Genomic DNA, 17,180 nt, shown 5'->3' on the forward strand with positions numbered 1-17,180 from the left:
TATTAAATGATTTTTCCTAAGAGGAGGACAGCAATGCAGCCGGTGCCAGCATGTTATCAACGCAGTCCTTTCCGTGTGAGTGACTGCTCCTCTCGCTGTGCGGGTGGATCACACCACTGGTTAGCTGACGGTTGAATTTTGCTTTCTTTCTATTACATAAACCTATTTTTTTTCCCCATTTCTATTCCCCTCTACTCCATTCTTGATTGTTATCTAACCGTTTATTATTATCACAGTGTTTCTAAAATATAAGGAACATAATGGAATCAGACTTAAGGGAAAGAAATGGTGGCTGGCCTTCCTTTTAATTCTGTCCTGTGTGCGGACAGCACAGTCCCACAGGGGGCCGGGCCCGCCTCTTTCTAAGGGAGCATGTCTGTGCGACAGGCTGCGAAACGCATGCTCAGGACAAGTGGGTAGAGGACCCTAAGATTCCGAGGCTCCAGCTAACCTCGGGATTGGGGATTTTGCTTGTTAGCTTATTTTTTAGTTTTTATGGAGCCGGTCATTCAACCACTCAGCCGACTCCAAACCAGGATCTGGCTGCCTCACCTCCCTGCCAATTAGCGAAGTGCTGTTCCAGGTCAAAGGTGAGACAACGGGAAGCTCTGCCAACATAGTGCGTCTCTGGATTTGGGGAGAATTGGGGCTATTTTCTTATTCCAATGAGAGGCATTTCTTCATTTATCACTAGATGGTCCAAATAGTGTGGAAATCTTTCAATATTCAGTCAATGTAGCCAAATGCAGTGCCTTAATTAAAAAAAAAAAAAAACCCACAAAAAAACCCCTCAAGCCCACAGCAGAAATCACCCAGATAAACCGTCTATATTTCTCCAACAAACCTGAAAACCATGCCCTTGCGTGGGCCCACAGTCACAGCCCAGCAGGTAATAAACTTATTTTTTCAAGTAGAAGTCACAGGGCAATAAAGAATCTGACTAGAGCAGACATTTATTTCCAAGCTATGGTGCCTGCGTCTAGGAGAAAGTTCAAGATCTTTGAACCTGTTCACATGGCAAGAACTTTCCTGCACGTGAATGTCTGTGTCCTTCCATTTCAGATTGGCACACGGAGCCAGCAGGTACTCAGCTCTCTTCACTCCTTTAACAACGGCCTTCAAACAAAGAGCACATTGGACCTGGCCAGGCACGTGTGCGGAAACAGGTGCCCTTTACTGCTGGGCCTGATCTTCCCCAGCCCTCACCTGTCTCTCTGTCAGCTCTCCTTGAGACCCCTTGGCCCTTCCTCACCCCTCCTCCTGGTAGTCCTGTCTCCTTGTGTGTGGCTTTCTCTGTTGATCAAGTGTTACCGAATGAATTCAGTTTTACTTTAGCCTGACTTTGGCCATGCGTTTATACATATGTAAGTCACGGTTTTGGTCAAAAAAGAGATGAAAGACCGTTTTAAGGCATCTCTTAGTTTTCTTTCTCTCTTCCCCTTAATCTCACTGCTGCTATCCCGCCACTTCTTGACGGCAACCGTGTGGCTGGGTGTTGGGAGGCCTTCCCATTGCAGACCCGGGACAAGGCCACCACGGGCTCAGGGGGGGAGGCTGGCTCCGAAATGCATGATTTCAAGCCCCGCCTCACATGTCTTTGATCCTCATCTGCTGTGCTGTTTCTGCTACTTTAAAGAAGTTGCAGTAAAAGGAAATTATTTTTAAAAAGCTGATAAAATATACAGCTACTTAAAAGATACAAGCAGCAACAAAGCCTACCATTCACTTTTGTTGGTTTTCAATGCATGGCTTTGATTTATGGATCACAACCGCCCCTTCATTATTTTATCTCCCCGGCTCCGGGCCATGCTGACAGTTAGAATGTGGTTTTATTGACCAGCGCAGCCAATGTGCCCACGAGGGACTGTGCCCACAGCCTGCTGCCCGCGGAAGCGATGAGTTTGATTCCGTGACTGAGTCAGATTGGGAATCACAACCGATTGAACAATAAGTTCCAGATCCCAGTGCCCAAGGCGAGAGGTCTGCGGTACCACACAATCATGCTTTGAGGGGGGAGGGGCAGGACCTTGGGTGGAAGTTTGAAGGCGCAATTGGATGGGCATTGGGCTGCATCCATATCGGTCCATTGAAACTGGGGAGCGACAGGAGGGGGTGTGTGTAGGCGTGTTTTCCTAAAGACTCAGTGCCCCAAACTAAAGATTAATGAGCAAAATGCCTAAAAAGCAAAAGGAATGCCAGTGACTGAGACAACGAACGGAATGTGAGAAAGTTTCCTAGTGCTACTGCCAACCTTTCACCTCCCGATGAGCAAAACGTCCCTGAAGAATTGCTTTTTGGAAGATCGGGGTCACTCCCCCTGCGCCTGGGCACAGACAGGGACACACATGTTCGCGAGGGTGGGAGGCCGGGTTTAACCGAGGCCCCTCAACCACAGGCCACCTCCATGGTCACCCGCGCCGTGTTAATCTAGTCTCTGACGCCAAAGCCCCAGTGTACACAAGCAGACGTCCGAAGGGTAACAAATCAATAACATGTCTAATTTGATTAGCCAGGGTTTCCAAGTCTCAAGACAGCTCTAACTCGACACCAGCAGGCGGGTAAGCAGATAAAGAAGGGCACTCACTTGTGAGAATTTTCCAAGTCTTCTTTTCGTCGTCGTAGTACTGAACCAGGTTGCTGGGGAGGCGGTCCGGCCCGGGAGGCAAGCCTCCGACCAAGAGCAGCATCTTCTTGTTGGAGCGAATTCTTCACCCAAAACAAAAGAGGAGAGGAAGAACCATGTTATCGTAGAGCCTTCTGAGTGGCAGCGGGATCCTAACCATCAGAAGGATGTTCCCTGCTTGCAAGATTTCTATTTCATTTTTTTCCTGTTTCTTCTCTCATTCATGTCTCCACGATTTTTTTTTTTTTTTTTTGAACCAAGCAGAAAAATGATCAGGAGAGAGCCATATCCCCATACTCACAGAATAATAAGCTCCCTTTATGCAATTTGTTAGAAGTTCATTCTAGAACGACCTTTTTCTTATATTATCCCTTTAAATCATCACTCTTTACAGCCGAGTACACATGAAATGCTCCGGAGTTGTACTAAGGTTAAGCATTCGAGTTGCATGTCAAAAAATCGTATTAGTCAAAATCATTATGATAAGCCATTCTCCACTCAAAGAACCTTGAAAAAATTAAGGTTATGCAGAGACTTTGTGAGCCAACTCTTTAATCACCCCGGGGGAACTTAAAATACAAGTTTGGTACAATTAGTGGCACGGGGCTCCCGGGGGTGGGTTAACCAGTAGGATGGGGACTTCTTATTCGTTTAACTTAGCTGAGCCTTTCTTTACCCCTTCCCAGCCCCCCTCCCTTCCCTGCCCTGCCTGCCACCCCGCCATCCCCGGGCACCGCTGGCGACACAGCAGCCCCCATTGGTAGAAATGAGCCTGCGAGGCTGTTTGGAGCCTCCCCAGGGTGGAGCCCTGCCAGTGCCTGCCACTGCTCCAGCGCATGAACCTGCTCAGCTGTGCAAAGTCACTCTAATTCCCTCCCTCTGTTTTTCTACCTTCTCCCCCAGGGGGCAACCACCGAAAGGAGTGACTACCCACCCATCAAGAGCTGGCAATTCGCTGCTATTAGCCGTGACTGTGATTCCCAGGCTGCCCGGCAGTTCCTGAGAGCAGGCCTGCCACGTCTCATATGCAGTAAAAGCTGTAAGAGGCACCCTGGCCGGCAGGCGCGGCCTGATGGATGGATGTACATCCTCGGGAGCAGGGATGGGCTGAGCACACTTGCCAGGGGAGCGGGGCGGGGAGGCCCGGACCCCTACAAGGGGCCTGCTGGTTTAACGGGCGCTTTACATACAATTGACCTTTTCATTCACCTGAAAGGCTGAAGGTGTTCGTGAAAGAGAGGGAACAACCATGATGGAAGGAAAAAGTCAATAAATACAAAAGGGCTCCTCGTAAGTAAGATCCCAGCCCGCAGGGTGGCTCTGATTCTATTGTTCCGTATTCGGCAGGTCCTTCAGATTCAAGGATGCTCGGAGAAGGATGCCCTTGTGGAGAAGCACTGTTTGTTGGTTAAGAACCTAACATTCTGAGAGTTAACTTAAAACAGTTAATGCTATTTCCATGGGAAGGAAGGGAACAAGAGAATTCCTTTAGTGAAACTCCGGTGCCATTGAACACATCACGGATGCCTCAGCAGGAAAAATACCTCTGAAGAAACTCCTGTTAGGAACTCACGGGTAGGAGGGGCCACACTTACAGAAGAATGCCTAACAGAGGGCCAGCTTGCAATGTTAATTTTGCCACAGACAAAAAAACACCTCAATTTCTTTGAATTTAAAATATTTTGGATTTGTGCCCTTATAGACCAGTAGTTGGGAGGTGAACACAGAATTCAATAGCAAAGAGGGCCGTATTTTGAGGGCTTCAATGATTGGGGTGGCCTGTCAAGAGGGGTTAAGGAAACTCAGTGTAGTAAGTATTATCACTTACTTTGAAGTGATACATACATTATTGATGTATCATATAATCTCCTAAATGCCTGGTTACAGAACTAACATAAGACTTTTTTTTTTTTTTATCACTGTAGTTTTAGTTCAAATAAGCAGCCACTCTGTGAGTACAAGAGAAGCCAAGATGGTAAGGAATACTTTTTTTAGGTTGCTGTCAGTTGCCATGTGAGACAGACCTGTTCAACGGGAAGTCGCGATTCTATGGCCATCGTGACATGACACATGTATGTGCTGCCAGACATGGGTAGGAGCAGATGGATCAATATCTGCCAGTTAGACATGGAGGAAAGGACTCATCGAAGTGATGGTGCCACCAGAGCAATAACATTTAATCCTTATCTAAATATTTAAATTAATATGCTGCTTGTAAAATGTGGTTCACCAGTGACAAAGGCAGATAACTTCATGGCTCAAGTATGTGTGTAAGGTCATTTTATTCATTGATCAGGCCAACTTCCCTGGACCAATCCCCTGGTGATTTCCAACCCTGACTTACCTGGACCATCTCTGAAGACAGAATCTAGAGTCTTGGTCTTCTCCACCCCACGTCATTACCACCTGACCTCTAAGAACTGGACTGAGACTACCAATATGAAAGCCACCAAGCAGTTGGCAAATCTAACGCCTAGCCCACCAATAATGACATGCTTCAAAGGGTGAGCCAGCATAGCAGCAAGGAAACGCTCTACACAAACCAGGTTAAATCTCTAAACCATCCAGGCCCCCCGGGAGTGCGGTGGGGAATTGCATGGAGTAAGGAAGGGAAGTCCCACCTGCCCTCCTGCTGTGTTGTCTGTGAAGGACCAGGACTGTGAGTGCATTATGTGTGGCCTTCTTCGCGACGGATGGCACACTCTGTGTCTTCTGCATTGTTTTTATATCACATTCACTCAATCTCTTATGGCATTTTACGAGGAGAGAATTTTGTTTCTAAAGCTTGTCACCCACTCTTGATGTTATTTAACTCTTAAAGTCTAAAACTCTACCTTGTGAGGGTGATCACATAGAAAAAAAAAAAAAAAACAGGATAGCACACGAGAAGCAGCACAGTACAGAAGAAGCAACACATAAAATAACAAAGCAGATTTGAGTGTTTTTCTCACTATTTTCTCTGTAGACTCTCAAGACGGCCCTATGTGGTAGGTATTAAAACTCCATTCTGCAGAGAGGCAAGAAAGTTCCCTTAGTCAAACCAAGAGGCAGAAACAATGTCCAGATCCTTTACTGGGCCAATGTCTTTTTAAAATTCAAATTTATGCCCAGCCAGTGTGGTCAGTGGCTAAGCGTCAACCCATGAACTAAGAGGTCACCGGTTCGATTCCCAGTCAGGATGCATGCCCCCCTTGCAGGCTGGATCCCTAGCGGGGGGCACACAGGAGGCATCCAATCAATATTTCTCTTCCATCAATGTTTCTATCTCCCTATCCCGCTCCCTTCCTCTCTAAAAATCAATAAAAACATTTTTTAAAAATTCAAATTTTTTCTTTAAAATTTACTTTACTATAGTTTCTAATTTAGACCCAACTTCCTATGTTAATTTTGCTATTTATCAGAGTGACTTTATATAAATTACCTGGCTTCTTAGAGACGATGTTTTCTTAGCTTTAAGTAGACAAATAATATCTAGCCCTCCCACTCAAAAGATTGTCATGAGGACTGTATAAAACAATGAACTGAAAAATTCTGTGTAAATTCTAAAGTAAATTATTATTAACCAGTCTTTAGACATTGACAATATAATGTGGGCTTTATTTCAACATGCCAAATTTTATTAAATAGTTAAAAAAGAAAAGTAATATTTTTCACTGAGATTCTTATTGAGTTTATGTGTAGAAATACAAGCTAATTAAGAGGACTTCATTACCAGTTGTTATCTTATAATTATGTTCTTAGAAAATTATTACTTTAATTGTATTGGCTATCTTTTGAACCTTGTTACAAGAAAGTATGCATTTGGACATTATATAAAACTATGAACCTTCCTGGATCCAAATAATGGAACCTAATAAAGATTACTCCACATTTCTTAAGAACAAAACAAATGAGAAAAACCATCACATATTTTACATTGATATAAGTGCAATGTCAACTATTCAATTACTCCTAGAAAGTAATACATGTGAATAATTCCTGTAGGAAAGCTCCCATTCTTTTTACAATTGCAATTACAATAGTGACAATGACAATAATGACAGATAATAATGATGTGTATTGGACATCGAAAACTCTAATTATCATGCTATTTGTATGATGTATGTGAGCTTCAATGTGAAAACACCATGAAAAAAAAATAAAAGGTACCTTGTGAACTAGAAAAGTAAAATTAGGAGAATCCGAATTAACTTGCTAAAGTGGGTTTCAGTTATTCCCTAAATAATTCCAGCAGAACCTTGCAGGTTTAATTTTAGACTCGGCAAAATCTATGAACATAGCACTACTGCCATAGGGTTCCTTCATATGGCAACACAGAATGCTTTTTAGAAGTTCTTTATATAGGGAAAAATTTAGCCAAGATTAGTATGGTCTAGTCAAATATATTAATATTTTAAAAATAATTCTCTTTGCTCATTATCTTAGTACCACTTTGACCAAAGTAATGTATTGAAAGGTAAGCAATTAGATAAAATTAAATAGCTGAGTATGTCATGATGAATAATATTTGGATGCCTTTGATTTGAGTTCCTAGATTCTTGCAGAGACAGATATAAGGTTAAAAAGGAGAGGGAACCTGAGCTTCCTTTGTTCCAGCTCAGTAATTGCCCAACATTTAGCATGTGTCACATCTGCGCGTGTGTGCGTGCATATGTATGTGTGTGTACCCTGCGCACACGCACTTGGGTTCCCTGGCTGAGTGACTGAAGGATGACCTAAAACCTCCTGGTGTAAACAAATTTTTCATCGTACTGGTTTTCTAAATGCAGCAAAGTCTCATTTATTTTTATTTCAGTGATTTGGAACCTTGATAATTGGGAAACAGCCAGATAAAGTTTTTCTTTCCGCGATACACAAGTAAGTTTTCACTGACCAGATGGAAAAGAAAATGTTCTGAAGCTATTTAAGAAATCAGGTGGCCTGCTGGCACGAATACACATTTGGACTAAACGCATTGGACAAATTATACATAATTCTCATTTATTAAAGAATATATCCTGCCATGTTCTAAGCATCATGGAATCAGGGACCCCAAGTCTGGTCACCAGGGTCCCAGAGGGAATCACAACATTTAGATTCTTAGTGTCAATTCTGGGGCCCCATTTCCAGAGATGATGATCCAAGGGGATGAAGCCTTAAAAATCATCAGTGGCACAGCCTCCCGACTGATTCGAACACAAGGCCAGCCTCAGTCTGGTTTTCTGTTTAATGTAGAAATCCTTTTAAAAGTTTTTTTTTTTCAAATGTAATTATTCTTATCTGTTAAAAATTTATAATGAGATACACCTTCGTTTTTTAAATCCACTCCACTGAAGAAAGTTGTTGGACGGGTGTGTGTGTGTGTGTGTGTGTGTGTGTGTGTGTGTGTGTATATTGTGTATATATTGTATATATATATATATATATATATATATATATATATATATATATATTTTTTTTTTTTTTTTTCTCTCTCTCTCTCTCTCTCCTTATGCTGAGCTGAACAGGTATCTAAAACTTCCAGAGAAAAAGAGCAGGCCCCATCTCTGTGGCACGGGAGCTCTTCAAACACTGGGGAAGCTGCCATATGCCTTCTCTTTCCCAGGTTGCAAATCCCCACTTTTTTTCTGAAAACCTTTCCGCTTTCCTTACCACACAGTTCACCTCCTTTGAGCTTCTCTACACTATCTGTCCCTCTAAAAATGCGAAGGTCAGAACTGCACACAATATAACAAATGTGACACGTGATATGACATGTGATTTTTAAAGGTTGGCTTTTTTTAAAAATCACATCGTCTTTTATCAGTCACAGCACAGAGGCAGAGCTGGGTTCTGTTAGCTTCCAGCTCACTACAAATACCAATTAAAAAACAAAAATAAAACCCCAAGTGTTTTTAAGCCAGGTTTTCCTAGCCTATCTTTCTCCTAAAATTTTTAGATGTCAAATGCATGACTATTTTTAATGTTTTATGTTCTCTACTGATTGAGACACTTTGTTTTCATTCATTTATTCCTTAGCAATTATTAAGTTCCTACTGTATGCCAGGTACTGTGCTAAGCACCAGAGGTATTGGTGGGAACAAGAGAAATAAATTCCTTGTTCCTGGTGGCACGTCCATCCTGCTGGGCAAATCTATTGAAAACACCATGATTCTTGAGGCAGGACAGCCTGGCTGTCCACACACCTAATGGACACGCCAGCTCCAGCTTTTCTGAACCGAGTGACCTTGACATAGCCTCTCTGACCTCATTTGTAAAATAGGAATAACAACAGACCTAAGGCATAGGCTTTTCCAACTTTCAGGATTAAAGGAAAAAATATATGTAAAGCATTTATAACAGTGCTAAATAATCACTATTCTCCTCCCTGTCCTTACTACTATCATCAACATTATTCATTTGTGTGATCGCAGGTTTGACAATCAAGTGGCCTCTCTCCCCACCCAAGTTTTATGACTTAAAAATAACACAACTGTATTTCTATTATTCAGATAGTTTAATTATCCTAACTCTTTCTCTCTGAAATAATCTTCAATCACCAAGATTTTTACTCTATAATCCCCCATACCTGGTCTTCAGGAGCATATGCCTCCCCCCCCCCCTTTTTTTTTTTCTTTTTTTTTTTTAAACATAAAGATTTGATGAAAAAAACTAAGCAGTTTTCAAGTGGCATAATTGTCATCCCACCCTTCCGAGGCCACGTTCATGTTAAGGGTCAGCCAGAACTGGATTAAAATTCTCTTCCTACCACTTCAGACATTTATTGTATATCTTTGGGCTAGCAGTCAACCTTATTAAGCCTCGGTTGCCTTCTCCATAAAGTGGGAATGTTACATGAAGTCACCTAAGTGTAATTAGAAAATAAATGGGCTACTTGTAAACCACCTCTTCAACAAATAAAAGCCACTAGTTGCCGAAACCGGTTTGGCTCAGTGGTAGAGCATTGGTCTGCGGACTGAAAGGTCCGGGGTTCGATTCCGGTCAAGGGCATGTACCTTGGTTGCGGGCACATCCCCAGTAGGGGGTGCGCAAGCGGCAGCTGGTCGATGTTTCTCTTTCATCGACGTTTCTAGCCCTCTATCTCTCTCCCTTCCTCTTTGTAAAAAATCAATAAAATATATTTAAAAAAAAAAAAAAAAAGCCATGGTTCCTCCCTGCATAAGGGAGGGAGAGAAAAAGCTAGGCTCCCAATGTCCCCAGCAGGGAGAGGCTGGAGACTGGGAGAAGTGATGCTTATTTCCTATGACTTCCCAATTCCACAGGACTTGACTCAGCCTGTGAAGGCTCAGTGTTTCATGCACGCAGTGAGCAGATGGGCGATTTCACATCTGGTGGGACAGCAGTGAGGTACAGGGGTGACGTGGGAGGCAGGAACCACCAGGAAGATCAAACCCCAGGGACACCCAGAAATAGAGATGGGTTTGGGATTCCCATAGGCCCCTGGTCGGCAAACTGCGGCTCGCGAGCCACATGTGGCTCTATGGTCCCTTGAGTGTGGCTCTTCCACAAAATACCACGGCCTGGGTGAGTCTATTTTGAAGAAGTGGTGTTAGAAGTTGTTTAAAAAATTTAGCTCTCAAAAGAAATTTCAATCGTTGTGCTGTTGGTATTTGGCTCTGTTGACTAATGAGTTTGCCGACCACTGCCATAGGCCACGTGGTTGTAGAGTTTTATAACAAATTTATCAGAGCTTTACCAGATCTGGAAAACCACCGGCTGACATCTATTTATGTAGTTAACCATAGTAATCAATGGTTACCACCGGCTGAAAAATATTTATGTAGTTAACCATAGTAATCAATTGACACATGATAACTATGAACCTTACAAAATCACTCATTTGAAGACCAGTCTTTGGGATTTTGGCATTCTCTTTTTCTGCTTAGCAGCCTTGCAGGTCCCATACGCTGCACTGTTTATAGTCAGGACACAGGGTGGGACAACAGGAGGTTTCCATTGTGAGTACTCAAAACAGAGTTTAGTCCTGTATTATTATTTATTAACTATTGTATTATTTTCCATAGGAACAACTGTAAACCTCTTTGTGCCCCACCCTGTAGTCATGGCATAAACATGCTTCACAAAAATATAAACCCACTAGACTTCCTACAGTGGTACTGACCCAGATCTCATTCACAAGTTCAGCTTATTCACTCTCTTGACTGCCATCTCTCTCTCTGTTACGGAAGTCCTTGGACCTTATGATATCCAAGCCACTGAGTGTTATGGTGGTAATCATTTTTTAAAAAAATATATTTTATTGATTTTTTTTTTTACAGAGAGGAAGGAAGAGGGATATAGAGTTAGAAACATAGATGAGAGAGAAACATCGATCAGCTGCCTCCTGCACACTCTATACTGGGGATGTGCCTGCAACCAAGATATATGTCCTTGACTGGAATTGAACCTGGTACCCTTCAGTCTGCAGGCCAACGCTCTATCCACTAAGCCAAACCAGTTAGGGCTATGGTGGTAATCTTGACTCTTCTCCCATTTTCTTGCTATATTTCATGTTTGCCCAGTCCTGTGAATTCTGGCCCTGTGATGTGTCTTTGATCCATTGATCTATCTCTTCATCCCAACCACATGCCATTTGCCCCGGACTGTTCCAGCAGGTCTGTCCTGGCCATCTGGGATCCTGCTCCCTCTAACCTACCTACCTTGCCTAATGAATTTCAGCAAAACAGTGATCAATGAGTTCAATCTCCTTTTTCAAGACGATTCAAGAATTCCCTACCATTTATAAAATGGTAGGAGATAGGGAATATAGTAGATTTATAATCTCCCTTTTCTCTCTGCCTCTGTCTGTCTCTTGCTCTCTCATAGATAGATGCCTTACTTGAGATTCTTTTCAGGTTTGAGAGCTTCTGAGTTAAGGTCTGAAAAAACGTGAGAGAGGAACTTCAGATGGAAAAGACCTTGACCTTGACCTTGACCAGGGGGAAGTAAGCAAAGAAGCTCCCAAGTGATCAGCCAGGAGGAGACTATGAGGAGCGGGCAACCTCCCCTGAATCCCAGCCAGAATGGTACCCAAAGGCTCCGCAGGAGAGCTGCTCCCCTTTTCTTACACCTTTCCAGAGAAGCAAACTCCCTTGAGAATCCGTTGCAGCTGACTGGCTGTTGTGTTTGGGTTTCTTTATCATAGCTGTTCTTGTAATTACACAGCGGCTTTCCTGGCAAGAGCCTATAAACAGCCCTGAAGTGCCTCTCTGAGGTAGGGAAGCACAGAGCATCATTATCCCCATTTAACAGGTGAGAGAAGAGAGGGAAGGGGGCTCGGGCACCCGTCCCAGTGTCTCAGGATGAGGTTTGTCTCCTCCGTGCCACAGAGGACCTACCCCTGGGGCCTTTCTGTGACCCCGGGTGTGACGGAGAGCCTCGCTGCTTGTCTCCTGACATCGGAGTCATCCCTTCTCCCGCTCTGAGTCTGGCTGTGTTGTGGCTGGAGAATGGTCAGCCACGTACATTATTTAATTTTTCTAAAATGGAAGTAACTTTAAGATTAGTTTGATCATGTTATAAGGACAATGCATGGTCACTGAGAAATATTCTGACTATACTTAAAAAATATATATATTTTATTGATTTTTTTTTTTTTTTTTATAGAGAGGAAGGGAGAGGGAGAGTTAGAAACACCGATGAGAGAGAAACATCAATCAACTGCCTCCTGAACACTCCTTACTGGGGATGTGCCTACAACCAAGATACATGCCTTGACTGGAATCAAACCTAGGACCCTTGAGTCCACTGGCTGACGCTCTATCCACCAAGCCAAATCGGTTAGAGCAATTCTGACTATACTTAAATGCAGTATGGTAGGTGCTCAGTAAATGCTTTCTGTGTGATGGAGAAGTGATAAATTAAAAAAAAAAAAATGAATGGGTGAAAAAGAGTCAAAGTCACTGATCATCCCAGGAATTATTCAGGAACATGTCACTGGAAATTCTTATAATCTTTCTCTCCCCCCCCCCCCCCCCCGAATCTGTTTTAAGGTACAACAGTGAGCGTGGAGGTGTGAGGAGGCAAAAGGGAACAAAGAAAAGGCACCTTTCTGAACTGGGGGGTATGGACAGTCCTATTGCCTCACCCCCACCTAACCTACTCCCTTTCCTCTGCCCCCAGCCCTCTCTCTGCCTTCCATCCCTACAGGAGCAGCCCAGACCATCAGCCTTGCTGTTGCCATGCCACCACACCCCTTGTTTTTATCGGATATCTCTGTTTTTCTCTTTGTTCTTCAGGATCAGAGCTGTTTCCTGGAATGAAAGGGAGCTATACCTGAGAGAGGGAAGTTTACCGAATTTCAGTGATTAGCACGATATAGGACCTTCACGGTATCTGCCATATCCACGTGCTATATTACTTAACATTTTATTTAAAATTGCTCACTTTAGACAAGATTAATTCCAGTCCATCCTGTGGTTCCCTCTACTGGCTTCTCTTTAGAGTCACCGGGGAGAGCCTTGATGAAATGTATCGAGGATAAGGACAGCTGTCAGAGGTCCTGATATAAGGATGTCGGGGGAGTCTGACCATTGGTGGGCTTTACAAAAAGCTTTCTGTGTGATTCTCATGGGCAACTGCTCTGAGAATCACTGTTCTGAGCAACTTTCTTTATGAATCATGGGCCTCTTGCGTTGTTTTATTTTTAATGCATGTTAAAATCTAGTACTACAGTACAATATAGTAATGCCTAACTATTAAGATAAATTTAAAAACTGGTTTCTCGTGCGCCATCTGAAATTGTCTCATAACCTACCAGTGGGAGGTAAACCATAGTGTAGGGCCCCCTGTAATACACCAGGATTTTAAAATCTGAACCCCTGAAAACCTCGTTCATCCAACTCTGCCACTTCTATGGTTGACTATGAGATCCACAACTTTATTGACTGCAGCTTTGCATACTGTAATTGTAATTAACCATCTTCCCGCCCCTTTGCTCCTCAAACACATCCCCTCCCCAACACACACACACACACAGCACACCAGGGTCTTCTCTGACATACTAATCCAGGATATTACTGTGTCCTCCAGCACATGTATGGAGCTCATGTATGCTTTTGCTACATTCCTCTGGATGCCATGCCTGTAGGCTGGCTAATGATGGCAGAGATAGAAATAACAAAATAGCCTTCATCTATGTCATGTGAGCTTTCCCAAGACTTCGCTCCTAAGTCTCAAGGGCCAGAGCGGGACTATCTCTATGTTGGACAAAGCCCTTCACACGTCATTCCTGGTCCTTTGCTTCATGAGGGACCACGGCACCCAGCCAACGTCACACTCACTGCGCTGTCCTCCTCCCCCACCTCCAGGTTCAAACTCCCTTTAGGAACTACAAAGCAGGGGGATATCTTCTTTGCTTGACTGCTTACATAATCCCTAATTCCAATGCCTAGTGCTTAGAGCCTTTCTTCTGAGGAGCATAAACCGCAGTGGAAATGGCATCTCTCTGACCCTCCCCACATCCCTGGGAGGAAGTTGCGTGGCGAGTATTACCTCTTGGACTAATCCTCCTGCAAGTGGGACGCAGGCTCTCACTGCTCAGGAGCACGTAAGCCCGCTGCCCACCCAGCTGGCGGGGACCAGCCATGTCTGTGTGACGGGAGCAAGCCCTTCTCCTGTTCAAGAGGGCCCAGGGGTTCTGTGCAGCCGGTCGGAAGGCGCCATCCCAGCCGTTCGCCTTGTGACAAGAGGAGGCACAGCGTCCCTCCAGTGTTAGCGATGAACTCATAAGTGATGTCTGCATGTCAATAAAGCCCAATTATTAGACTGTGCTGCCCCCTGAGATCCAGCCTCACTACCGAGGCCCCTCTCTCTGCCTCCCATCTGGCTGGCTTTGGGAAGAGATGAGTGACTTCCTGACCTAAGGAAACCTTGGTCCCTGCTGCCAAGAAAAGACGCAGAAAGACGGGAATGCAGAACAGTGTTGAAAGGTCAAGTGTGGGACAGCACATTCCCCCAACAGGACTTGCCTCATGCCTAGGATGTAACGGTAACAGTGAATGTTTACGAAGCCACATCCCAAGGAGAGCAGTTCAGCCATTCAGGATGACGACGCTGACCGGCCGGAACCCAGGCCAGATCCCATCCTGATCACCTGGAGACTGGGTCTATCCATTACTCTAGCTCCGGGGAGAGATTTCTGGGGGGAAACCGGGAGGCAGGTCCTGAGGGACTCAGCTGGGCCCTGCCACGCAGGCTGTTCCCAGGTGGAGTCCCTGCAGGAGGGGCCGTGCAGGGACACGGCAAGAACAGCTAGTCAGGAACCACATCTATGACTCCTGGCTCCACTGGGAAGATTCGTGGCCAGTATAGGTTCCCGTTCAAGAAAAGGGAGTTTCAGCCGACAGCTTCTAAATGGGCCAGGGTTTGCTTTTAGGGAAGAAGTCTATGACATCATCCCGGGGTGAGGACCAATGAGGAATGTTCCTTATTTTGGGTAGATAAGCAAAGAGGGACTGAGGCAGGGCTGGGGCATGCGGAGGGGACAATGAGGTGTGGCCTGTGGGGTCCTGCTCAGGGCCACCCTGCTGCTGTGGGAGGAATGAGAAGCCCTCTGCCTGCCCCTTCCTCTCCCTCCAGGGGCGGGAATCCTCTCTGTTCTTCGCTGCTTCGCCACCCCTGAGGGGCTAAGCGCTGAAGGAAACCTTGGCTCCGGGGCTCCGCAGGGTCTAAAACCTCCAATACCCATCACCCAAAGGACGGTGCGGAGGCCGCCAAGCCCCGCACACTCAGCCAATCCGTGACAGCACCCTTCCCATGATCAGCTCGCTGACAGGCAGAAACCCATTACTGTGGGGAAATGTACTGCATCCTCTGAAGCTGAATGGTGACCCCGATGTTGTGTGGCTTGACTCGTCCTGAAAATTCTCTAGGTTCCCAAATTCCATCATCCTGAAGTCAAACCCTAGAGTCTGGAAATTCCAATCACTTTCCCTACATCTCATTTCTTTTTTTCCTTCATGTCAGTTTTAATTTTATGACGCATTTTCTACAAACTTACCTTTCCGTAAGTCACTATCAGTGTTTCCCCCCATCTTCTACCAGTATGTAGCAAATTGGAAAACAAGCCATTGTTGGCTTAGTCTCAGGATTTCCAAAGTGTGGTTTAAAAACCAATGGCAGCAAACCCTCCTGGGACGTAGCTAAATATGCAGGTTCCTGGGCACACATTACAGGTCATAGAATCTCTGGGGGAGAGCTGGGGAAAATCTATTTTGTTTAACATGCGCGCGCGCGTGCGCGCGCACACACACACACACACACACACACACACACAACAGCTCTAAGGTTGATCCTCAAGAGAATAATCGAGTTAGACACGATTCTCCGGGGCCAGGAAGCAGGCCCCGTGCTTTCTTTCCTGTCTTTCTCTTCCAGCTCTGTGTTACCGGAGGAGCTGTATAAGTCCAGTTGAAAAGTAACATTTCAGTTAATTTCCCTAGCTTAGTTTCTAATTCTTTGTGTCTCGGTTAATTTCCCTAACTTATTTTCTGATTCCTTGTGTCCTATTCTTGACCCTTGTTATCAATTGAATTGGGTCTCCCCCCAATTCACATGGGGAAGCCTTAAGCCCCTGCTCTGACTATGTTTGGAGACAGGGCCACTGGGAGGTTATTAAGGTTAAATGAGGTTATAAGGATGGGGTCTTATAAGGCGGAAACCAATTTATAGAGTCCTTATAAGAAGAGGAAGAGACACGGGTCTCTCTCTGTCTCTCTCTCTCCCCCTGAGCACACAGAGGCGAGGCCGTGTGAGGACAGCGGGGGAAGGTGGCTGTCTGCAAACCAGGAAGAAAGCCATCACCAGAACCCAACTCTGGTGGCACTCTGACTTCCAGCCTCCAGAGCTGTGACAAAGCCCGTTTCTGCTATCCAGGCCTCCCAGTCTATGTTATTCCAGTAAGGCAGTTCCAGCTGACAAATACAGCCCTCCTTCCTAAAACTATCCCGCTAACAAGAAACATAGGGCAGAAAGGACAGGGACGGAGGGCAGAAAAAGGCCAGTGAGTCTCACACCCACTTTTGGGCATTGCCACTTGGGAAGGAGGCTGCTATGGTGCAAGTTGCAGGGCACCTCGTTTCCACTCCACAGCAGTTACACATCAAAGCAGCCTCAGGAATGAGAACGTGGAACCTGGGAGCAGCTCCTGACCTGCTGGGTGGGGCCAGCTACTGTCCACCTGCGGTGAACGCTAATGACAGCAATGGTCCAGTGGAGGAAGGGCAGCGGAGGGGTCAGCACAGACACGGCCAAGTGGAGAGAAGCATTCTGCAGAAGCTTGTGTGGCAGACTTTAATTAGTGTCTCTAAGCTACAGCCATAAATCTCCTCCTGCTTCCAGAAATTTTCAGTGCTTCTTATGCTCTGAGACTCCAAAGTTTCCTTGTCATAGAAAGTGTGAAGCATTCTGCAAAAACATCTTTCTGGTGCGAGGATATTCTTTCCAGGTCAACAAGAATATAGCTTCCTGGAACCTGGGCTCAGTGGGATAAGGCTGGTGGGGGCTCTGTGCATCTGATGAGTTATCATCCAGTGGATCTTATGAGTTATCACTGTCTTGGCAGTCAAAGAATTTTAAC

At 45.0% G+C, this 17,180-nt stretch overlaps 1 protein-coding gene across 1 annotated transcript in view; it reads right to left on the minus strand.

Annotated features, from left to right (window-relative positions):
- KLHL14 (kelch like family member 14) overlaps nt 1–17,180 on the minus strand; it is an 82,695-nt gene that overhangs the window by 50,930 nt on the left and 14,585 nt on the right. The window contains exon 2 of the mRNA XM_084888718.1: nt 2,585–2,706. Coding sequence (XP_084744844.1) covers nt 2,585–2,706 — 122 coding nt within the window. The remainder of the gene's footprint in view (nt 1–2,584; nt 2,707–17,180) is intronic.

The sequence above is a fragment of the Pipistrellus hanaki genome, assembly GCF_964339955.1.
Source record: "Pipistrellus hanaki genome assembly, chromosome: 6".
NCBI lineage: Eukaryota > Metazoa > Chordata > Mammalia > Chiroptera > Vespertilionidae > Pipistrellus > Pipistrellus hanaki.